This window comes from Ursus americanus, chromosome 1, assembly GCF_024610735.1.
Source record: "Ursus americanus isolate L20-20 chromosome 1, mUrsAme1.1.p, whole genome shotgun sequence".
In the NCBI taxonomy this organism is placed as follows: Eukaryota; Metazoa; Chordata; class Mammalia; order Carnivora; family Ursidae; genus Ursus; species Ursus americanus.
The window spans coordinates 48,534,096-48,559,263 of NC_142127.1; the positions used below are offsets into that span (position 1 = coordinate 48,534,096).

General features: G+C 40.3%; 1 protein-coding gene and 1 pseudogene across 2 annotated transcripts in view; one reads left to right on the plus strand and one right to left on the minus strand.

The window, feature by feature from the left end:
* MYO3B (myosin IIIB) overlaps positions 1-25,168 on the plus strand; it is a 428,494-nt gene that overhangs the window by 275,544 nt on the left and 127,782 nt on the right. For both annotated transcript variants that reach the window (XM_087861309.1, XM_087861314.1), the window contains 3 exons: positions 15,479-15,590; positions 16,533-16,695; positions 18,299-18,379. In XM_087861309.1, the coding sequence (XP_087717435.1) occupies positions 15,479-15,590; positions 16,533-16,695; positions 18,299-18,379 (356 nt within the window). The remainder of the gene's footprint in view (positions 1-15,478; positions 15,591-16,532; positions 16,696-18,298; positions 18,380-25,168) is intronic.
* On the minus strand, positions 8,102-8,787 carry LOC123783098 (ras-related protein Rap-1b pseudogene; annotated as a pseudogene).

Genomic DNA, 25,168 nt, shown 5'->3' on the forward strand with positions numbered 1-25,168 from the left:
GTGTGCAAGTTTCCAGGTGATGCTAATACTGCTGATCAGGAGACTACTCAGCCTTTGTTCAGCTATGTTGAGGAGAATATCCTGTGAAAGAGATCATAGTTGAAATTCTAAGTGCCCCAAACAGAATACCTAGGGAAATTTGAAGTCTTCCAATTTATCCAGATATGATAATAATAACCCAAGGCTTGCTATAGTAACAGTATAGTGTTGATTATACACATCAGTTTTAAAATCACAGAAGCAATTCTTTAGGGCAAGAGACAAGTCAACATAGCATCTTTGTTGGAGGTAATCTTAAAGGGCCATCCAGTTCAAGTACCTAGCTAAAACTAGAATTTCTTTGGCAATATTCTTGACCTTGTCTATCCACTTCCCATTGAACAGTTCCAGGGTCTAGGAAATCACTCTCTGACTCCTGAGGCAACGTATTTTGTGTTTTTAGATGTCTGATCACAACCTTGTCCTTCCTAACCTTGACCAAGATCATCATCTATGCATCCATTCCAGTTCTACATCCTGGGCTTTAGAGAACAAATCAGCTCCTTTCTCTATTTGATTACAGTCAATTATCATGTTCCTCTAAGTCAGCAGTTCTCATACTAAATGCATCAAAATCAACATAGGAGCCTATTAAAATATAGATTCCTGAACCCTAACTGTAGAGATTCTGATTCTGTGTCTGGAGTATGACCTGGGAATCCACGTCTTTTATGAAATCTCCAAGTAGATCTGATATAGATGATCTGACCTAGCGAAGAGACAAATGGGGTTCAGGACATGCTTCCACAAAATATGACACCTTGGCATATTGAATATTTCAAGCTGAAGGGATTTGTGAAATGACATGAGCAGGAAGGATTTTCTGTCCTTTCTTTGAAGCAGGTCATGTAACCCTCATGTGAGAGGTGCCCTCCCTTGACCAAGAAGAAAGAAACATCTTCATTTCTGAAGACAATGGATACAGAGAGGGATCCACATGGCCAGGTCTTGCTAAGTTCCCCCATTTTACCACATTTTGCTCCTATCTTTGTCCTATCACCTCATTCTGCGACTCTCCACTCTTCATCAAATCTAGAGTTAAAACACTCAGGTTTAGCCATTTCTTCAGTTCTTCATTTCCTTATGAAGGCTCCTGTGTCATGTCGAACTTCTATTTAATGACTGTGTATGCCTTTTCCTGCTAATTTGTCTTTGGCAGTCTAATTTTTAGACCCAGCCAGAGACTCAAGAGTCTAGGACAACTTCTTTCCTTTCTTATAAGACCCAGTTAAGTCTTTTTGTCTAAGCTCAATAACCCCAACTTCTTCAGCAGTTCCTCATATGACATGGCTTATGTTCCCTCACCGTCCTGGCTGCTAAAGGCTACCTGCCAAAGTACATTACAAAATATACCCATTAACCCCTCTCCCCATCCTGACTTACTATTCTTCATAACACTTATCCCTACCCAAAATGATGCTCTTTGTGTACTTGTTTAACATTTAGCTCCCCGACTAGAATATAAGCTTCATGAGGGCAGGGGAATTGTCCACCTTGCTCACTCGTGACATTCCATTACTTCCATCAGTCCCTGGCACATTAGCTGATCCTAAATCAAGTTTTGTTTAATGAAAAAATGCGAATGAAAAACCAATTTAATGTAGAGAGTGAAACTATACAGAATGAATGACTCATCCTAAAGGAAAGTATTTGCTTAAGATTTTTAGAAAAAAGAATGAAAATGTTTATATAATCTTTAAAAAAAAAATCTCACTATTGACTTACAGCTGTGGCAAATCTTTTAGTAGTACAGATGTTTCATAAGCCCTTGAATATAAAACTCGAACTGGAAGGATGAGTCAGTGCAGGGCTCATTCATTATAGGTTGGGATTTCAAAAGCATCTTTAAAAGATGCATATCGTTCCCAAACAATGTAAGAAATGCAGGAGCAGAATGACCACGGTGAGAAGTGCAAATTTTAAATGTCAGGTGTTACAAAAATGTAAGCAGTCTCCAATGCTTATGTAATTTTTATCCAACATAGATAACTCTTAGCTCATGCTCGCACTCTCTCTCTCTCTCTCTCTCTCCCTCCCTCCCCTCTCCCCTTCTAGGAGTATGGGTAATTGTCAGGAAATATAGAGAAATTAAATTTATTGTATATATTGTCCATTGTCAGTGAAAACAAAAGGAAAAGTTCAACCTCTGCAATAATTAAGGGAATGTGTGTTAAAACCACAATTAAATTAACCACAATTTGATAAACCAAATATCATTTCATACCTATTTGGTAATAATCAGTTAAGTCTGATAATTCCTTGGATTACATGGATAAAGAACAAGACTCTTAGGCTCTACTGGTGAAGTATATATCTGTGTGATCACTTTGGAAACAATTTTACTCTTTTAGTAAAATCTGAAACGAACATATTACACTAACCAATGTTTCCACTTAATTTTTTAAAAATTTTTTTAGATCAACTTTTTTTTTTTTCTCAAGATTTTACCCATCCATTTGTCAGAGAGCGCATGAGCAGGGGGAGTGGCAGGCAGAGGGAGAAGCAGGCTCCCTGCTAAGCAAGGAGCCCAATGCAGGACTCCTGCCACCCAGGCATCCCAATATTTCCACTTTAGAAGTTATTAAGTAGAGAAGTGGCAGTGTTTCTGAGCCACTAGACCTTTTAGGATTGCTCGGTAGCCCTGGGTCTACTTAAGTGTGAAGACTTTCCGCCTCAACCTGACCACGGGTTTGTGCTCCTTTGGGTCAAATGTCTACAGCCTAGAGTTTTGTACTTCTTTATTTCTCTTGTTAAAAGATAATTTGCAGAAGGTAACATCATGACTCACATGCAGATATAAAGATGAATGTGTTTAAACAATTTATTCCTATCATATGAGGGAATCAAGCAGGTATTATCATCAGTTCAAAGGAAAAATCAAAACAACACAAGCTTATGTGAAGTAAAAGAAGGTTGAAGTGAATTGCAAATGGAGACAAAACTGGGTTTTCTGGGCGCCTGGGTGACTCAGTCATTAAGTGTCTGCCTTCGGCTCAGGGTGTGATCCTGGAGTCCTGGGATCGAGCCCCACATCGGGCTCCTCCTCTGGGAACCTGCTTCTTCCTCTCCCACTCTCCCTGCTTGTGTTCTCTCTCTCGCTGGCTGTCTCTCTTTCTGTCAAATAAATAAATAAAATCTTTAAAACAACAAAAAACTGGGTTTTCCACAGTAAGAAGTCAAAATGATCACTGGACTGGACAGAGTTTCTGTATCTATCAATTACCTATAATTTACAAAGAGTTGCAAACTAGCTTAAAGAAGATGAACAGGGCTAGAATCCAATAACGCAGAAGGGTGTGCTAAAGATGGTGTATGTAGTTTTCTATTGAAGTACCAATATCTTGCTGACACACTAGTCCAAACAGAACATTGTTTGGATCCCCCACATGTGTGTCAAGGAGCACTTGACAGCTGGTATTCAGATGTAGGAGATCAACACTTCTCCCAAGCTAAAAGCCCAATATTCCAGATTGCTATAGATGCAAATTCCAATGAGCTGAAAAGTGCTAGAGTATCAAAGGTCCTTGTTAGAAAGTCAAAGATACTACCAGGTATACAGTAAGAACTAGGAGTAGACGCAGGTTAGATGAATGTAAAGAAGCCTGAACTTGGAGTTAGAAGACATGGGCAAGTCTCAGGCCTCCACTTACTAATCTGTGACCTTGAGACAATTCCTCCTCTCTGACTTTCTCTTTTCTACAAAACAATTTTTATTGATGCCTCTAAGTTCCCTTCAGGATCTAAATGTTTATTAGAGGAGTAAGCCAGTCCCTTCCACAGATGGCCCTGTGGGAATGCCTAGGCATGGGGAGTTTTGACAGAGGGCAGGGCACATCTGTTTGTGAACATGAGGAAGAACAGCTAGATTGGGGGGTCCTAGATCCCCAGTGTGCAGAGCCAAAGCCCCAGCATCTATGGGAAACTTGCAAAGTTCAGCAACAAAGGAAGAAGAAATGTTAGAGAGGAAGGAAGTTACTAAAGAATAACCTGCACCGTTACAGGAAATGTATCACCAAGGTTGGCTCTGTCTCTACTCAGTGTGGGAACCAGTACTGTATTCGTCAGGGTTCTCCAGAGAAATAGAATCAATAGGGTGTGCGTGCATGCATGTGTGTGTGTATGTACACTGAGAGAAAGGGACTTATTTTAAGAAATTGGCTCATGCAGTTGTGGGGGCTGGCAAGTCCAGAAGGTGCAGAGCAGGCTGGGTAGGCTAGAAATTCCAGCAGGAATTCATGTTGTGGTCTTGGGTCCAAAGGCAGCCTGGGAGGTGGTATCCCTTCCTCCCCAGGAGAGCACAGTCTTTCTTTGTAAGGCTTTCAACTGATTGGATGAGGCCCACCCACATTATGGAGGTAGACTACTCAAATATTAACAATATTAATTTTTTGACTTACAAACTTAGCCTCTTTCTCTATTTAGGTTGTCTTTAATTTTTCTTAGCCAATATTTTGTAGTTTTCAGTGTACAGGTCTTGCACATTTATTGTCAGATTTATCCCTATTATTTCACATTTGTAATGCTATTATAAATATTATTTTTTAAATTTCGATTTCCAATTGTTTGTATAAATACAGTAATTCCTGTATATTGATTTTTATCTCACAACTTTGCTAAACTGACTTATTAGTTCTGATACTGTTTTTTTTGTAGATACCATTGGATTTTTTACACAGACAATTGTGTCATCTTCAAATTAAGACAGTTCTATTTATTTTTAATACAGATGCCTTTTCTTTCTTTCTCTGGTCCTCTTGCGCTACTAGAATCTCTGGGACAATGTGGAAGTTGCAAGAGTGGACATCCTTGCTTTTTTCCTAATTTTTGGAGAATCAGTATTCTGTCATTCACCATTAAATATGTTAGGTTTTTCATAGATTTGTTAATATTAGGTTGAGAAGGTTCTGTATAAATCTGTTGAGAAGGTTTTTTTCCTTTTGAAAATAGGGTTAGATGTTTGATTTTATCAAATGCTTTGTCTCATTTATGAAGATCATGCTTTTTCTTTTAGCTTGTTAATATGACATAAAGTTGTTCATTATTATCCCTTTAAAATTTATAGAATCTATAGGATATCACAAATTATCTGATATTATATAATTTGTATGTTTTTCCTTTTTTTCCCCCACCTGACCTATGTAGCCAGAAGTTTACCAATTTTAACCTTTTCAAAGAATTGCTTTTAGTTTAATTCATTGCTGGTTTTCTGCTTCATTGATTTTTTTTTTTTTAAGATTTTATTTATTTATTTGACAGAGATAGAGACAGCCAGAAAGAGAGGGAACACAAGCTGGGGGAGTGGGAGAGGAAGAAGCAGGCTCCCATTGGAGGAGCCTGATGTGGGGCTCGATCCCATCACGCTGGGATCACGCCCTGAGCCGAAGGCAGACGCTTAATGACTGAGCCACCCAGGCGCCCCTGCTTCATTGATTTTTCACTCTGATATTTATTGTGTCTTTTCTTCTGCTTACTTTGGGTTTAATTTGCTCTTTTTCTAACTTATGGTGGGGGCTGAGCTCATGTCTCTGAGAACATTTTTTCTATTATAGGTGTTTGAGGTTATAATTTTCTAAGTTCTACTTTAGCAGTTTCCCATAAGTTTTAATAGTTTTTTTTTTTTTACTTTCATTTGATCAAGGGTACTTCTTAATTTCTCTTTTAATTTCTTCTTTGACCTATTAGCTGTAGCTCTTTTATTATTTTGGGAGTTGCCTTATGATTTACAATATACATCTTTAACTTATGCTAATCTACTTTCAAGCAGTATTACATCACTTCACAAATAGTATTAGAATCCTACAGTATTATACTTCAATTTCCTTCCTCCTGACCTTTATACTTTCATTGTTATGTTTATGCTATTTATGTTACGTTGTCACACATTTCACTTATCTATATGTTATAAATGTCGTGATACATTGTTATTAATTGTTTGAACAGTTAAGTATATTTTTAAAAGATTTAAATAATAAGAAAAAATTTCTTCAGTATTTAACAACATAGTTATATTCTGGTACTCTTTATTTTTTTATGTAGATCTATATTTCTACCTGGTGTTATTTTCCTTCTTCATAAAGGATTTCATTTAACATTTCTTATGGGGCGCCTGGGTGGCTCAGTTGGTTAAACAGCCGACTCTTGGTTTCAGCTCCGATCGTGATCTCGGGGTCATGAGGTTAAGCCCTGTGTGGAGTCCGATGTTGGGCTCCACAGTCAGCAGGGAGTCTGCTTGAGATTCTCTCTTTCTCCCTCTCCCCCTCCCCTTGCACATGGGCATTCTCTCTCTAAAGCAAAAATAAATAAAATCTTTTTTAAAAATTTCTTATAATGCAGATCATCCCCTGATGACTTCTTTCAGCTTTTGTACGTCTGGAAAAATTATTTTGCTTTGTTTTTGAAAAATATTTTCAGTGAGTATAGAATTCTCTTTCTTTTAGTTCTTTAAAGATTTTGCTCCATTGTCTTCTCACTTGCATTGTTTCTATTATGGACTCTAATGTCATATTTATCTTTGTTCCTCTGTATGTAACTTGTCTTTTTTCTTTGGTTGCTTTGAAGATTTTCTCTTTATGACTGTTCTTGAGCAATTTGATTATGATATCCTTTGGTGTAGTTTCCTGCAAGTTTTTGTGTGTGTGTGCTTGGACTTAGATCTGTTAGTTTGTAGTTTTCATCAAATTTGGAAAATTTTTAGCCATAATTTCTTCAAATATTTTTTCTGTACCCTTCTTTTTTCTCTTCATCAGGGACTCTAATTTCATGTATTGAGGCCACTTGAAGTTGTCCCGCAGTTCACTAATGCTCTTTTTATTTTTTTAATTAATTCATTTTTTGCATGGCAATCCAAATTTATTGAACTACTGGTGCTAAGTTATACAAAATTGCACGATTTTAATTAAGGCTTTTAGTTTACATTTGGCCACCTCAAAGTAGTTGTAACATTAGGTTGGTCAGTTTAAATACTGTGGCTCCCTGTTGGATAGACACACAATCTTTAGCAACAAGGCATTGTTAAGTAAAACAGCAATAGTTCCTGCAACTTAGGCCTTGTGACCAATTACACATGATTAAAATTACTTCCCACATTCACATCCACAGTACTCGTCCACCATTTAGCATCTCAACCAAAACGTTACACCTGTGAAACAATCACTAACGGACAAAAATACTAAACCTGTATATTTGGTATCGCAAATACACGTATGCATAAGCAAGCAAGGGATTCACAGTGAGAATCTACAGCTGCAGAAGCCTGAAAATGATTTACAAAAATTGTTAAGTCATTAAAAAATTGTTTGAAAGTATACACTTTTTGTAGACCCCCACTGTACACACAACTATAAACATTGTTCCCTATGTAAACAAAAAAGGAAACACATAATATAAGATTTAAAAAGTCTGGACATTTCCTGCCCAACATATATTAAAGGCAATGTCTTTAATCTAAGACATATTGAAAGGGCTATCATATTTTAAAGACAAGATCACTATCTCAACAGGTTGTTTTTTTTTTTAAATTAAAAAAGAAACTTTATAGCTGGGTCAATGAAAGCACTTGTACAATACAATGATAATGACCTTGAATTTCTTTTAAAAAATTACAATAAGCTACAAGTACCAAAGAAGCGAAGTTATCTGGAGTAGTCTGTATAGGAGCTCTTTGGACTTTATTATGCTAAAATAGTGGTGCTTTTAGGATTTACATTATTGTACTCTCCAATACAAAGAATGTGGCGCATTAAATTATACAGTGCACCCTTTTCATATATGTACAACATTGGTGGATGAAATATGTCTCTTAGCAGTAATACTGAATTGTAGCCTCTGGTTTTACCAGCCGCATACTCTAGGACTATCGCATAAGTAAAAATCTCTCTTGTGATACTGAAAAGTGATTAGAATGTGCAAACTGATGTAGTAGCTTTCATCTGCCTCTTAAAGGGTACCACTACAGAAAGTCCATTTAAGATGTTGGTAGGTTTAACAAAGTCAGAATGCTAGCACTGTTGAATTGGGCAACTGTTCTTCAGATCTGTCTCAGAGCTACAATGCATTTAATATATTAAAGTAGCTGACTTGCTGACTTTTTGAGGGCCTTCCCAGGCACTGGAGTTTTTCTGTTAATTTGCCACACTAGGTCATAAAAGATCTCATTAATATTTATTTTTGATTTTGCAGAAGATTCTAAGACTGCACAGTTGTTCCATTGTCTTGCTAGATTTTGACCTCATTCCTTTCCTATAAATCTTTCATCTTCCACGTCACACTTATTACCAGCCAGAATTGCTGCAACATCATCAGTGTCTTTAACGTGAAGAATCTGCTCTCTCAGATCTTGTAAATCATTAAATGTGGACTGTGCTGTGATGGAGTGAACTAATGCAAAGCCTTGTCCACTTTTCATGTATAAATCTCTCATTGCGGTAAATTGTTCTGTCCTGCATATCCAAGATGTCAAGCAAGCATACACTGCTGTGCATCTCCTTCAACTTGCTTTCTCTAAGAATCTCCTATCGTAGGATCATATTTTTCAACAAAAATTCCTTGAACAAACTGTATAGTCAGAGCAGATTTTCCAATGCCTCCTGAGCCAAGAATGACTAGCTTATATATTCACGCATGGTGCAAACTTGTCAAAAGCTAGTACCTCTCAGACTGTCACCGGGTCCCCACAGCCTGCATCACCCCACGCCTCGTGCTCCTTCCTGGTCGCTGCTTCCGGCCCCAACACAGTGCTGCTGGTGCCATCGTCGCCCCAGCTCTCTTTTTAGTTTTTTAATTATTTTTTTCTTCTGTGTTTCATTTTGTATAGTTTCTATTGTCATGTTTTCAGTATACTAATCTTTTTTTCCTTCAATGACTCAATTGCTGCTAATTGTATTCTCTCTGTGTGTGTGTGTGTTTACTTATTTTGTCTCAGACATTGTAGTTTTCATTTCCAAAAGTTTTGGTTGGGTCTTTTTTTGTATCTCTCTGTCTCCATTTAACTTTTTGAACATATGGAATACAGTTAAAGTAAGTGTTTTAATGTTCTCCTCTGTTAATTTTATTATCGGTGTTACTTCTGGATCCATTTCAGTTAGTTGACTTTCTCCTCATTATGGGTCATATTTTCCTGCATGCCTGATAATCTTTGACTGGATGCCAGGCATTGTCAGTTTTATTTTTTTGGGTGCTGGATATTTTTGTATCCCTGTAAATATCTTTGTGCTTTGTTCTGGGATAAAGTTAAATTACAGGCATTCTTTGTTTTATTGCACTTTGCTTTATTGTGCTTCACAGATTCTTACAAATTGAAGGTTTATGGCAATGCTGCATCAAATTTAAATCCATTGGCGCCATTCTAACAGCATTTGCTCGCTCTGTGTCACTATGTCACATTTTGGTAATTCTCACAATATTTCAAACTTTTCCATTATTATTATTATTATTATTATATTTGTTATGGTAATCTGTGATCAGTGATCACAACTTGCTGAATGCTCAGATGATGTTTAACATTTTTTAGCAATAAAGCATTTAAAGCATGTACTTTGTTGAGACATGATGTTATTATACATTTAGGAGACCACAGAATAGTGATCTATAACTTTCATATGAACCAGGAAACCAAAAAGTTCATTTGACTTACTTTATTGGGATAGTTGATTTATTGCAGCAATCTGGAACTGAACCCATGATATCTCTGAGGTGTGCCTGTACTTGGAAACAGTTTCATCCTTTTGGATCTTATTTTTAAGAACTGTTAGTTAAAAGCAGAGCCGTATTTTGGGCTGATATTTCCTCACTACTGAAGCAAGACACTTCTGAGTACTCTATCCAATGTCCTGTGAATTATGAGGTTAATCAACCTGGCTGGTAGAAACAGGCGCTACTCCCAACCCTCTATGAGCATCAGGCACTAGTCTGTCAAATCTGCTTAGATGGTTCTTTCCACAGCCTTGCGTAGCTTCCTCTCGTGCATGTGCCAGTCAATACTCTGCTGAATACCCGAGAGGCATTTCACAGATGTCCAGGGTTCTTTGTAGCTCTCTAATAGTACTCTGTCCTATGTGCTCTAGCTGCCTTGGTGTCTCCCAACACGTGGCGATAGGCTTTGAAATAGAGTAGTCAGATGTAATCCCTCAGTTCTGCCCACATTGCTCCTGGAAGAGCTCAAGTCTAGCTCTTTACAAGAAGGAAAATAACCTCACCGGCAGCTGATCAGAAACATGCAAAAGTTCCAAAATTTCTATATTTCTTCTCTTTTGCAATTAAGGTTTTTTTCAGTAGACCCAGAGCCCATCTTGAATGAAGTCCAGGGACACTTTCCATCTCACTTCTTCTTTATAGTCCCCTCGGTCTTTTCTGCCTTTCTGCCCTCTCTGGAGTATCCTGCTTTCTCTGAAGGAAGCCTAGAAATTCTTGGGAATTTTATAGGCTTTGTTCCTGGCTCCACCCTGGAAGGACAATGTTTGATCATTATGGTTTCTTAGACATGAGTCTCTCTCAGTTTTCTGAGGGGAACACAAACAAGACCAAAAAGCCTTCCTCTTGCTAACATGGACCAGGTCTCATAGGACAACTCTGGTGTATTTAATAGTCTGTGTTTCTTTACTCTGTCTTACCAAAGATTTTGTCAGCCTGCACTGAAGAGCACAAGAAAGGAGAAATGTGGAAAAATAAAAGCACACTTTTGCCTCAGAGGTACTGTTTTTTGTTTTTTTGTTTTTTTAAGATTTTCTTTATTTGAGAGAGAGCAGAGCTAGAGAGAGAGCACACGAGTAGGCGGGAGGGACAGAGGGAGAGAGAGAAGCAGACTCCTCACTGAGCAAGGACCCTCCCCCCCACCCCCGACCCGATGCAGGGCTCCATCCCAGTACCCCAGGATCAGGACCTGAGCCAAAGGCAGCTGCTTAACTGACTGAGCCACCCAGGCACCCCTCAAAGGTACTATTCTTCAAATTAAATAGTTTATATGGGCTTTGGAGATCAGCCTAAGAAATTCACCACCATTGATTTGGTGGGGATACGCCTAAATTCCAAGCAATAGCTTTTGTTGGGGACTTTCTGTAGAGAGCATGATTTTAATATGAAAAAAACATTGTATCTAAATAGACAATGAAACTAAAAAAGACCAATTCTTTCCAAATTTTCAATTTTTTTAAGTAGAAAATTTTTATTTTTATGTAGGTAAATTTATCAGTCTTTTCTGGTGAGAAATGGTATTACCTTTACTCTTTTTTGTTTCTCCCCCTTACATAAAAAACTAAAGCTTATTAGCTGGATTCATAGCAGTTTTTTTGGTTTTTGTTTGTTTGTTTGTTTAATCAATGACATGGAGGTCCAGAGACTTAAATAATAATCTTAGCCTTTGTCACTTACTTGTTGTCATCTTGGACAAGTCATTTCATCTCACCAAGTACAGTTTCTACGCCGGTAAAACAAAGATTTAATGTTCTAGAGAGATTCCTTGTTGTGGTTTAAAGATGTGTCCACAGATTACTTGATACTTCCCTTCAGGAGGTGGAACTTAATTTCTCTCTCATTGAATGTGGTCTGGACTAAATGACTTACTTGTAATGAGGGCCTTCTAGGCCTTGGTCATAAAAGGTATTGTGGGTTTCCTCTTGTGCTCTCTCTCTGGGATCCCTGCTTCTGAGGGAAGCCATCTTCTATGTTATGAAGATAACTCAAGCAGTTCTCTGTAGAAGCCCATGTGGCAGGGAACTGAGGCCTCCTGCCAAAAGCCAGTAAGGAACTGAGGCTTTCTACCATCAGCCAAGTGAGTGCACCATCTTGAAAATAAATCATGTGGCCCTAGTCAAGGCTTTAGATGACTGCAGCCCTGGCCAGCATCTTGACTGTAATCTCATGAGAGACTCTGAGCCAGAGTTGCCAGATAAATTGCTTCTAAATTCCCAACCCTTACAAACTGTGAGATGACAGATGTCTGTTTTAAGACATTATATTTTGGAGTAATTTGTTGTGTAGCAGCAGAAAACTAATGTATTCTTATATGTATTACAATCTTACAGATACTTCCTGTTTATGGTTCTGTAATTTAAATGTGGGAGGATGTATCTCTAGTTGCCTGTTGCTTTTACTAATAGTTTACAAACTGCTTAGCCTGTTATATTTTAAAACTGTTCCTTGAAAAGTCTGCATTCCATATGCCATTTTAGGCAGAAAACTAAATAACATATTTGAGTAGAGATATTTTCCAACTGGATATTTACTATTGTAATAGCTTATATATTTTAATGAGATGAGACCTTGGGAAAATTATCATTTTCCGTAGAGTTCTAAAGCAGGAAAGGGCTCCTTGGTCTTTGGAGGACCAACAAGAGCTATGTAGACCCCTTGTAGTGTGTTGGGTTAAGAACATCTTCCTAAGGGGGCGCCAGGGTGGCTTAAGTTGGTTAAATGTCTGCCTTCGGCTCTGTTTGTGATCCCGGGATCCTGGGATCCAACCCAGTCTTTAGGCTTCCTGCTCAGCGGGGAGTCTGCTTTTCTCTCTGCCCCTCCCCCCAACTTGTTCTCTCTCTCTCTCTCATAAATAAATAAAATCTTAAAAAAAAAAAAATTTCCCTAAGAAAGAATATGGATACCTTTTACCAAATTTTCAGAGATTTTTTTCCCTGCCCCGGGCCCAAAAGAGTTTAGAACCACTTATCTGTTTCCCATTCCTATCTGTGGGAATTCAGGTACAGAGAGGTAAGTGATTTAGGGTTATTCAACAGAGAGCCTCTCACTCTTAACTCAGTGTTCAGACTCCAGTCTGAGAGATAAATTCTACCTACAAGAGGCAGCTCAGGGCAGAGCTGGTCTTTGCAGTATTCTCAAGTGCCTAGACCCTCAAGACCTTTACACTTACTGTTTTACTGTTGCATATCTCCTGCTCATTTAACTCATCAAACTGCTTCAGGAAGTGGGTGTGGAATAGATCTTCCCAAAAAGACCCCTCTTGCTGACAGATCTTTTGTCTTGTCTTGTCAATATGGCCCTTATACTGAAGCACACAGGAGCTCAACCAAAGTGCTTTTTTTTTTTTTTTTTTACCATGGTACCTGCCAGAATTCAGAATTACTCCATGGCAGAAATCCATTAGACCTATCTGACCTGATTAGTACAGACATATCACTTACATGTTTCTTCAGTACCTTTTGAAACCATCACTTCTCTGCAGTACTGTTACCCATCTCTTTCTGAAATAAGCCAAATGTGAATATTATCATCATAATAAATTAAGAAACTCAGGTTGAAGAATCAGAAATCAAAGTTAAGTTCTAATATTTATATTAGTTTAGAATTCATCCTTGCCTATTTAGAAATTAAAAATTGCTAGGAGCCATCTATAGATGCCTGAAAAACAGGTAGAAATCCTTGACTGGAGAGCTGGAACATATCTTGCATTCCTCTTACATCTTGCACAGGACGGTCATTCATTAGATTCTCTTTAAATACTTCATCATCAATAGTATCAAGCCTGGGTTGATTAAAGCTAAGGGAGCTCATGTTATAAATGACCAGGCCTAACAGAAAGAATGTAGGAAATCCTGGTTTTACCTCTGACTTTTATACCTTAAGCTTATCTGTACTTCAGCTTTCCCAAAACTTCACCCATATAGATTTGCCTTCTATTCTCACCATCCCCATGTACTCCAGAACACAGTCTTTTTACTTCAGCTAGAGCCAGGTCGGAGAAGCCATGACTGAAACTACAGTCCTGGGGAAACTGAGGCCGAAGTATCTGTACCGATGTCATGAGCTACCCAGGTAGACTTAAGCCTGACTCCCGGCTGTCCCTCCTCCCACCTGGCTCCAGGAGGCATCTTCTGTGAACAGCTTCCTGGGCTTGGCCAAATGACCTAGAATGGTCCTGGCCATCTTTCAGGGGTTCTCTGAGAGTACTGCCCCTTCTGCCTGACAGTGGAAACAGACTCAAAGCCTTGGAAACATTCCCAGGATCTCTGAATGCAGAGGTTTCCAGCAAATTCAGCATTATATCCTAACTTGTAAAACAGTCTTGTAGCACAAAGATAAGGTGAAATGACCGAGGTGTTAATCAGGTATGTTTATTTTTCCATAAACAGAAAGATATTGGAATATTTAGTAAGAAGAAGGGTCATATTTTGTATTTAGGGATTTTTTTGGTAAAGTAAAAATGGCTCTATATTTAAAAGTACAGTAATTCTAAAATAACATATCAGCCTTGTCTGAGGAATGGCAGGAAAATCCTTTGACAAGGAAATTAAGTTTATTTTTAGACTTCCAAGGGGTTGAATTTAATTATAGATGGCAGCAAGGAGCAAAGATCCTTGAAAGTTTTTTTAAAGAAAAACTAAGGTGTTTATTCTATAAGGATAATCTATGCCACTGTGTATGTGTGTGTGTGTATTCTAACGGGGAGAATAAAGAATAAAGAAAAGGAGAGGGAAAAAAACTTTTTGTGGTGTTCTTTGAATCTACCCAGAAAGTATGGAAGTTTATTAAAATGAATAATTTAGGAAGACAAATGTGGTTTTGGTGATTATATCAAAAAACATACCTACTCCAAGGGGTGCCTGGGTGGCTCATGGTTAAGCGTCCGACTCTTGGCTTCAGCTCTGGTCATGATCTCAGGGTCCCGAGATGGAGTGCCATATTGGGCTCCACGCTCAGTGTGGAGTCTGCTTATCCCTCTCTCTCTGCTCCCTGCCCCGGGTCCCCCACTCCCCCCCACAAAATAAATAAATAAAATTTTTAAGAAAATAACATACCAGGCACCTGGGTGGCTCAGTCTGTTAGGCATCTGCCTTCAGCTTAGGTCATGATCCCAGGGTTTTGGGATGGAGCCCCACATTGGGCTCCCTGCTCACCAGGGAGTCTGCTTCTCCCTCGCCCTCTGCCCCTTCTCCCTACTTGTGTTCTCTCTCTCCCTCTCTCTCTCTCTCTCAAATAAATAAAATCTTAAAAAAACAAAATAAAACCCATACCTACTCTGTACCTCAAGATGGACATGTAGCTCAGCAGACTGATTCAGGAGTTTTAGGCTGTGATCACTTTTGCTATCTACAAATTGCTTCAGAGGGGACTTTTGAAAGCAGAGTCAAAATTTATACAATGGGATTACAAATTATTTTATAATAATGCTAACACATAAAATGATGACATTCACTAGAAAGGCTGTTTAAATTTCAGTTTTCTTAAAGGATTAGATACTTTGATTTTGCATGCAAAAGATGTGAAATATTCATTGAACGTGAATTATAAAGTAATATTGAAAGTGAAATACACATAGCAGAAAATATAAAAGTAAGTAAGAGCCAGGTTAATAAGCATAAATTGTATACCTTTCACTACCTAGTATGCTAATATTGGTGCTCCAGAAATATTTACTATTAAAAAACAAGGCATGGCAGTGGGTCCAGAGCATATCTACTATACTGAATCAAATGATAACTCTTTTATTTTGTAGGTATTATTACTTGGCATTCAAAGCACATGAAACACCTCTTGCTAGCAAAGAGAGCTGTGCTGCTATCTTGGAAAAATCCAGATTAGATCACTGGGTGCTGGGAAAAACAAAGGTAGTTCTTTCTTTTTTGTTCAGATTGTCACCTGTGATGCTCTACTGTGTATCTTTACCTCTTGTCAGTGATATGAATGGCTCTGTAAGTTGTGTGGCTTAGCAGACAACACCCCAACCTAACACTGATCTTTGCTGGTCTTGGGTCAGGAGTCCTAGGACCTCCGGACAAGAAGAGGAGGGTTTGCCTCCTGTTCTGCATGTAGTTTGAGAGAACCACTTAACATTTCTAGAATGAGAACTTTGAGTTCATTTAAAAATGTCTCTTTCTAAATGTTACTTATTCCAGCACCTCATGGAAATACACAAATCTTATTAATGACAGTAAGGAGTATCTTTTACAGTTTTGTCCATTTTTCATTAGACTCATGTTGTGTTTTTTACTGTGTACCCTAATTAGTAGTCTCATCGTGTATAGCTTTTCGTTTGGGGGAACATCCCATCCCTGTCCCAGGTTTTTATGATCCGTTCTGAATTGCCATACAAAGTCAGTCATAGCCTGAGTGTGGATGGCAACACAGTTACTCCTCAGCAGGAATTAGATCAGTGGGTCATTTAGGTCGTTCCCCTTCTGAACTTCCACTGTTGGCCATGGATCCGTTCTGTTGGTTAGTGCCTCCATCAAAGGCTGTGGAGATAGATAGTAGAAATCAAATTGAGAAAATAGAACTCCTGGCAGATATAAAGCAGACTTGGAGAACCTTTGGGATCTCCTGAATCCCATTAACCCCATCATCTGTTTATATGAATAATCAAGGATTGGCTCAACCTGAGCAGAGGTATTGTGTTTGCTCCCAAGAAGTCAGTAATCTTAGCATAGAAGAAGTCACTGTAAACTTTATGTAGATAATGGTTTTAATATTTTTATTATGAATATTCTGGAGTAGACTGAATCTCTGTTTGGGAGCCCATATGTAATGCTAAAACTAATATCTCATTTCAGGTTTTTCTCAAATATTACCATGTTGAGCAGTTAAATTTGCTGCTGCAAGAAGTCATAGGCAGAGTGGTTGTGCTGCAGGCGTATGCCAAGGGGTGGCTTGGAACCAGGAGATACAAAAGAATCAGAGAGATGAGAGAGAAGGGGGCCATTGCCATCCAGTCAGGTAAACGGTCCTGAATCTTGTTATTTCATCTAGTATTGGGGCCACTCTCCTGTTGCTTTTCTCAATGGCTTCTTCTCTTCTTCCTTCCCTTCTTCCTTTCTTTCTTTCTTCCTTGCTTCAGCAAGTATTTATTGGGTGCCTATTGTAGGCCCTGTGCTAGATGCTGGGAATATAGCCATGAACAAGACCACCATGGTCCCTCTGACCTCCACATAAGCAAACAAGCCACCATGACACACTGCGGTGAGTGGCACAGTAGAGGCAGTGTGAAGTGGGCAGAGGGAAAACCCAGTTCACACAGACTTGTGCCCCTTCTCCCAGACGACTGATGTAATATACTCCCCAGGCCCATCACCAACTTCCCAGCATCGGAATTACTAATACCCTTTCCCAAACGCTTTTCTAACACAGACAGAGCTTATAAACCAAAGGAACAAATCACCAGGCTCTCTCAAATGCCCAGCCTGTTCAGTGTCTCTTTGCATGTGTGTGTCATTTGTGTTACAAACAGCGTCTGAGCTTCTGTGCTGTTGATGAGTGGTTATGAAAGCATCAGATCTTGAACACAGTGGACAATTTCCTTTGTGCTCTCATAACCCAGAATCCCATTGTCCACTCTGGACTTCATGACCGCACTCAGCAACGTGGAGAGCTGTGATGCTAATGGGAAGGACAAAAAGGGGAGGTGGTCATGCTCCTGGTGGGCAGCTTAATGTCCCAGTCCTGTGTCTACAGGCCTCAGCACACCCCCAGAGATTTCTCTTTCTCTTCTCCTCATCCATTTTCCTTGCCTTTTGCCTTACTATCGCATATTTTCTTCTCCTGAAGCACAGTTCTTGGCACATGGTTCACCAACACCAAATGCAGGTGTTGTGCTACTAATTATTCCCCTTGACTCCTTCCTTCCTTCTTTCCTTTCTTCCTTTCTTCCTTTCTTCCTTCCTTCCTTCCTTCCTTCCTTCCTTCCTTCCTTCCTTCCTTTCAAAGAGAGAGAGTGCACAAACGGGGGGTGGCAGACAGAGGGAGAAGCAGGCTCCCTGCTGAGCAGGGAGCCCAATGTGGGGCTTCATCCCAGTACCCTGGGATAATGACCCGAGGCCAAGGCAGATGCTTAATCCACTAAGCCACCCCGGCACCCTGACTCCCTTCTTTATTTTTCACTCCTTCAAATTTCATGTTCGTACCTTCCTCCCAAATAAAAGAAATCGAACAGGTCAGGCTATTCCAGTTCTTTCCTACTGTCCTGACAAACTCCCGTACTCTGAAGTCCTGAACACAGAGCTTCCTCCAGGGATTGGAATGACAGAGAGCTGCCTCACCTGGGATAGAGGTCCCCAGTGATTCATAAGTAGAATCCAGAGTGTTCTGGAAACTCAGTGCCGGAACAAAAACAACTCCTCAGAAGCATCTTGGAGGCCCAGCTAAGAGTACAGAGAGGCCCCTTTTCCCCATCATCACTCACGTATCTCTGCTTATTTTGTTCAGTGAGAAAGCAGGAAGGAGGACAAGAGGGGTAATAGATTGGAGGGAAAACAGCTTATATCAATTCGCTGGCACGTTCTTAAATTAATGTCATTCCTAGCACATGGTTTTGTATTTTTAGCCTGGAGAGGATATGATGCTCGGAAGAAATTTAAGAAAATAAGCAACAGAAGGAGTAAGTCTGCGGTTCCTATTCAAGCAGGTAATTAAAACATCATTTTCATAGCATCCACTTGAAAATATTCTGTGATTGAGTTCATATGATTTCGAAAAGCTGAGAGGTAGATAATTCAGGAGTCCTGGAATCGGAGTTGTGAGTTCTAGTGGGGGTTCTAGTGCTTGTTCTGGCACACCCCTGGCGTGATGATGAAAAGGCTGACAGCAAGCATTTGCTGCTTGCCATACTTGTGTGAGGAGACTCTCAGTAAGTGCTCTAATATTCCTGAGTTTATAGAGAGGGCAACAGTGGCACAGAGAAGTGCAGTAACTTGTCCACAGTCACACAGCTGGTCAATAGCAGAGTCAGCATCTGAACACAGGCAGATCGGATAAAGTCACTTCATATACTGAGGACTGAACAAGTCCCTTTCCTTCTTGGAGTCACACATCTGTCATCTGTGAAATGAGAGCACAGGCCCAAGTCCGGTTAAGTCTAGAAGGTGTCTGGCAACCTTGGAATTCTCCGATCATATGCAAGACTCATCTTTCAGCATCACAGAGATAAGAATAGCTCCGGGACTTTCCCAGCAAACAGGATTTCCCACACCCCGGCCTCTATGTGGCTAAGGTGGTCCTCTGGGCCCTGTGGGGTTAAGCTGTGGCTCAGCTGGAGCCTGGCTGCCTGAGTGCTGCTGAGTTCTGGTTCCTGCCTCATCTGACCTGTCCCTGGCTCCTGGGTGGCTCTGCTCTTCTGCAAAGGCAGTATCCACGATGCCTGCCAGCCTGGGTTCCCTTCATCATTGGAAGCCGTATATGCCTATGTGAGGCCCTGGAAGAGCTAGGCCCCAGGGCCTGCCTGGAGCTCCGAGAGTGTAAAAAAGTGGAGACAGAATGAAAGAGCAGTGGACTCCACGAGCCGGAACAGGGATAGAGTTTCAGAAACTGCTGCCTCGAAGCAAACTCTTAGTAAAACAGCTGCAACCTTTTCGAGGTGGTCCCTGCCCAGAACCTGGCTCCAGGAACTCTTCTTCAGCCACTGTAGAGACCTGACATCTTCATTCAGAACCAAAATATTTGGAAGAAAGGGATGTCATTTAGATGCAAATGTGTAAGTTTTAACACCTTCCCCTAGGAATTTTAAGCTTTACAACTTCAAAGAGTTCATTGGGAGAAGGATCCAGTTCTAGTTGCAGCTTAAGAAAGACAACTCAGTGCATTTGTTCCCTCCTTGCCCACCTCCACACACCACACCGCACAGCACACGCACACGCATGCACGCACCCCCTCCCCCACACGGTCTTCTGGACTGATTTCTGATCTTGCAGTTTGGCCCAAAGCCCAACATATGTTTTAAAATATAAACTTTGGGTTATGTATTGTTGATCCACTGCGTCCAGTATATAGGATCATAAATCACATTTTCTCTCTCTGAAAATGATCTTTGGAGGGATCCCCATTTGCAATCTGTTATTGCCAAGTGAGGGCTGCATGAAAACAGAGACAGGCTTGCTTCATCATCCTATCAGGCCAGTAGTGATTGCATTTTCAGTAGAGCACCTATGCGGTAGGTACCATCAAATGTAATTTTGTTTTGCAGAACTGGAGAGAACACATGTCTGCAAGGTGCTTCTTTTTTTTAAGCTTTGGAAGCATTCCCCCCCCCCTTTTTTTTTTAGCCCAGCAGCTTGTGTTCCTACTTATCAAGTGGCATAGGGAACTTCCATTAATTGAGTCTACAGGGGCTTGGGCAGACATGAGGACATTGAGGGTGGTACTAATGCCACCTCTCCCTCTTGGAAGTAGTGTGGCAGCCAGAGGAAAAGCAGGCAGAGTCTCTTTGCCCTTTAGTCCAACACCACGGACAGGAATTGAGGTGCTGGTGTTGTGTTAGCAGAAAAGATGCCTCGATAGGGTAACAGCATTTGCAATTTTATGGGCAGTTTCCTTTTATGTGAGAATGTTTTCCTTATCTTTATATTGGAAGCCATGGTTGTGTTTATCTAAAAAGCAAAGCAACTCATTCCAACTTCTGTGTTTTGGGACGTGTTCTTCCCAAAGCTTAATCTTCTCATTACAAGCTCTTTTCACACCACTAGGATGTTTCCGAGTAGAACAAGCCCCAGACCTAGCAGTTCCCTTACTTGTGAAGCCTGCAGGAAGTGGCTTAGGGACGTTATCCTGGCACAACCATTTCTGATTGTTTTCGAAACTTACTCTCTCATTTATTTATTTATTTTTTTAACAAATCATTTAACTTGAAATTTAGATTCTGTGGAATGCGTTTCTTTGTTTTCAAGTTCTGGCCCATTGCCTTTTTTTTTTTTTAGTGGTGTTGCTAAGATATGTTATATATTTTTAAAAGAGCAGCCCTTGAAATTTAGGAAGCATTTGGCCTACATGTTGTTACAGAGCAGCACATATTGAAATTTGTTTTCCTTTCATCTCCTTCCCAATAAAAGCAGCCGCACAGCTTATCCCTTTAGCTTCCTCAGAACTTCCTTTCAGAATTCCCGATCTATTACGGCACGTTCACATACCAGAAACAAGATGCCTTTTCATGCTGTCAACCTTTTTCATCTGAAATGTAAATTAATTCTTGCTGGTATGCCTTGACAGAGATCAAAGTCGGGGTATTAACCTTCCTGGGCTTTCTCCGGGAGTCCGTCCCCAGGACTGGGCTGTGGCTGCTAAGAGGCCAGTGTCCCCGTTGTAGGGCCCTCCTCCAGGCAGCCCTCGGTCTAGGAGCCACCATTTCAAAGGCGCAGAGTCCTTTTGTAACTGTCCTCATCATTACTTTAAACTAGGTGAGAAATGATCTGCCTGGCTAATTCCTCAAAGAGAGAGGGAAGGAGACTCTCTCTCTCTCTCTCTCTCTCTCTCTCTCTCTCACACACACACACACACACACACACACACACACGAGCCTGTTCATTTTAATTGTGGGCCCTTCACTCAGATTCCTGGAGCTTATTTAAGTGATTTTGACAGCGAGTGATCTCGGTTTGATAGAGGGAGGGACAGGGCTCCAGATTGGAAACCTCTCCCCTTGCTCAGTGGGTCATTTCTTGCCTGTCAGTCTTTGAGGTAGGCCACATTTGCATTTTCAAAATAAACAGATGCCTTTCAAATACATGAGCTGGTGGTCTAGAGATCTCTGTGGGCCCAAACAGTTCACCAGCCAGTGATCAAATGCTGGAAGAGAAAACAAACGGAAAAAAATACCCTAGGTGCATACGCATCCATTTCCTACGTGTATAACATTGCACCAGCAATAAAGGGCCTCTATGAGATGTGAGGAATCTCTGGGAGAGAGAGCTAGGGATCCCAAGCAAAACTATAGTTTATCAGTCCCCCCCCCCTTCTTTTTTTGCCCAGGGAAACAACTTTGAATGTCATCTTGGTGAGAAGTGACATGATTTCTGTGTTTTTATTATTTGTTAATGCTAATAATAGGCTCTTGCCAAAGGAAAACATGCTCTTTTAAACAACAAAGAATTTAAAATTACATACCTTTTTAATTAGAAAGATAAGATGACACATATTAGTTTTCAGATAGATGGGGTATTCTAAGTAAAAAGTAACAGTTATATGTCATTCCCTTACTAATTATTTTTTAAATGACCTCTTTGGTGTCTACAAAGTAGATATAACTAGATTTATTCAAATAAAAAATGCATACATTCCTCAGTAAATACTATCAAAACACATAAGCGGCAGGGGATTTTTAAAAGGTCCACAATATCTCATTCTATAAGTTTTTGAAAACACTTTTTTAAAATGCTCCTCTAATTCAAGATCTGTTTTTTAAATGAGAGCAAAGTGGTGGGCTTCCCCATATCAGAGGGAAAATGCCTCAAGTAGGTGACAGTGGAGCCAGTGGAGCCCTAGGGCCTGGCAATGGAATTTCAAAGAGTGTCTCCAGGAAGGAGTAGGCTCTTCCAGCCCCTCTTTCCCATTCTCTCCCAACTCTCAGGAGCAGGAAGAGCCCACTGGTTTACAGCACATTTTCGTCTAATTGCTTCAGTGCAGTGGAAAATGTTTCCCCTCTCTGTCCTTCTTCAACTTCCCACTTACTCCCCCTCCTTGGCCCTTCCAACATCACAGATAAACGATGGCCATTTCTCCTTCTGATGCCTTTTGGGGAGTGTGCTTTTTAGAGTCTCAGCCATGACTGCCAAGAGTTAGGCTTCTTTGAGCCTGTGAACCCGAATTTTAAACCGGATTCAGCTGGAACCGCTGGGTGCATCATGTGACACTGGCCAATGAGAGTTGCTTTAAATGCTGCTTCCTGAGGGGAAAGCAAGCATCATGTCCAGAGAGGTTCCAGCACACTTGGGTACAATTTCAGATAGCAACCTATCAGCGGCTATTTAACTTCTTTTAGAAACTTGACCCTACTTCATAACAAAACCAAAGTTTTGTGTTTAAAACTGCCTGAATTTTTAAACCTCTCTCAGGTAAGGCCTCCTTCTGGTCTTTTCTAACTTTAAAGGTTTGGTTCCTTTAGCACTGTTCGTGAGTTGGCAGTGACTGGGTGGTTGTAGTAATTTCCTGGAACTGGATTTCCAGAAATATCCCTAGATGTGCAGGACAATGATATTTTAAATTTGGAAATGTCTTTTTTCATTCACTATTAAGTATCTGCTGTATGCTGGAGCTACCATGGTGAACGATGGGGTTTAATTTGGGGCATCAAATTTCCCATCTCTGATACAGAGGGTGATAAAACATGCTGTTCCTCAGAAGGATGCTGTTTGTATCAATCAGGTACTCTGTATTATGTCAACACATATTGGGAGGGAGTTCTGTAGAACTCCAGTGAGATACAAAGAGTCAAAATCATTCTAAAATATAGCTGAGGATATACATTGAAATAACCCGTGTTTCTTGAAGGTAGAAATGATTACAGGAGGTAGTTTTCATTCTGACAAAGCTGTGCATAAGCAGATTGTTGATCGCAAGCCAAAAAGTAGAGGAAGCTCAAGTGGATATACCATTGAAGGCAAAAATCTACTTTGAACAAACAGAAGGAAATCAAGCACACCCTCGATCACTCCTTTCCTCTCATCTCTATTTCCCGTTCTGCCTCTATTCCACTGTTTCTTCACTCACTCCAAAAGACTCCTGGTCATTTCACACAAACACTTACTTCCTCAAAATGTGAGAGAAGAGAAGACAGGTTCCAAACTCTTCTTGGCCATTGGGCAGGAACCATCTACTTCTCCTTTCCTGTTGTCTTAGGTCATACCCATACAAGAGTAAAGCAACATCTGGGGGAAAGTGTTAGCTAGTGTATCCAGGCTTGAGATGAACTATGAGGTGCATGCTAGCTCCACTGCCTTCTAAACCTTTGTTTAATAGAAGACAGAGTACCTTCAGGTTCATGCGAGGAGTCCTGCCCAGTCCACCTGCACACAGCCTGGTTTTCTCTAGCTCTCTCTAAGTAAAAAGTTGGGGCTGATTTCTGACAGCTATAGGCTTAACATTTTAGAGGGGGAACATGTTTGTGGGGACAAGCGTTGTGCTTTACTTTGGGAAAATGTGCCTTGTTTGTGACAGGACACATACAGAGACATATAAGACATACAGGACAGGACATACAGAGAGCCCCTGCAGCTTGGCTTAGAGGAAGTGGTGTGTAACAGAGAAAAGGCCTGGTCTGTGGCTTCAAGGTTTCTGTCAAGAAATGGGCCCTGCCAAACCTCACTTTGGCACAAACAATGGAATTCTTGCCATGAAATAACTTGGAATGCAAAGGAATGTCCTTTGCTATGAAATCAAATTATTGTCCATGTTAGAATTAAATGCCCTGAGTGCTGTTCACCTAATGCACAGAGAGGAAGCTGTGAAGAGCCAACATGGGTTTGAGGTCTGATTGTGACTGATACATTGACATGGCACAGAACTGTGCTTAAGATGAAACTTTGGTGCAGCACTCTGCACCCCCAGGACTCAAGATTAAACTTTCAGAGGAAGTCCATGAGTACTTCAACTTTGAATCAGCTTCTCCATTCTGGACCTCATATAGAGCTCCAGAATCTGGCCGCAAAGAGGTGCTGCCCAAAGTGGCATCTTTACCACCTCAACCTGCCAACTATACTCAACGTGATTGTGATCAGTAACACACTCAAGATGCCTTTATTCTATATCTTCAATTTTTTTTCAAGTTTCTTTTTTTCCCATATGGAATCATAGTTATTTAGGCTATATTCACATAATAGTAAAGAAACATTTAGGCAGGCAAGAATTCAACCACTGAACCACCAATGCTAAAGAAACATTTAGGGACAAAATTAACTGCTCTGGCAAGAGTGATTGGATTTCTTTTCCTCAAAAGACTCCTGTGTATAGAAAGGCAGATATTGTTTTCCTTAACAGATGGAACATAAGCACAGAGAATTTAAATAAGTTGTCTCTCCTTATGTGTTATGTGAGCTTAACTATTGGCTGGGGCACCTGGGTAGCTCAGTTGGGTGAGCGTCTGACTTTTGGTTTTGGCTCAGGTCATGATCTCATGGGTTGTGGGATTGAGCCCCATGGCAAACACCACACTCAGTGGTGAGTCTGCTTGAAGATTCTGTCCCTCTTCCCCTCCTCCTATATGTGCTTCCTCTGGTGCTCTCTCTCTCTTTCTCTCTAAAATAAATAAATCTTAAAAAAAAAAAAAAAAAAAGGTTGGTATCAAAGCCCTCTTCTCAGTCTTCACCCAGTGCTCTTTTCAGTAGGCCACACTCTACCATTTGTTTCCATCTTGGATATGGCACATGGACATAGGGTACCAGTCAAAGTTTTGGGAAGAGTTTCATATACCAACCTGAGCAAGTGGACTTTG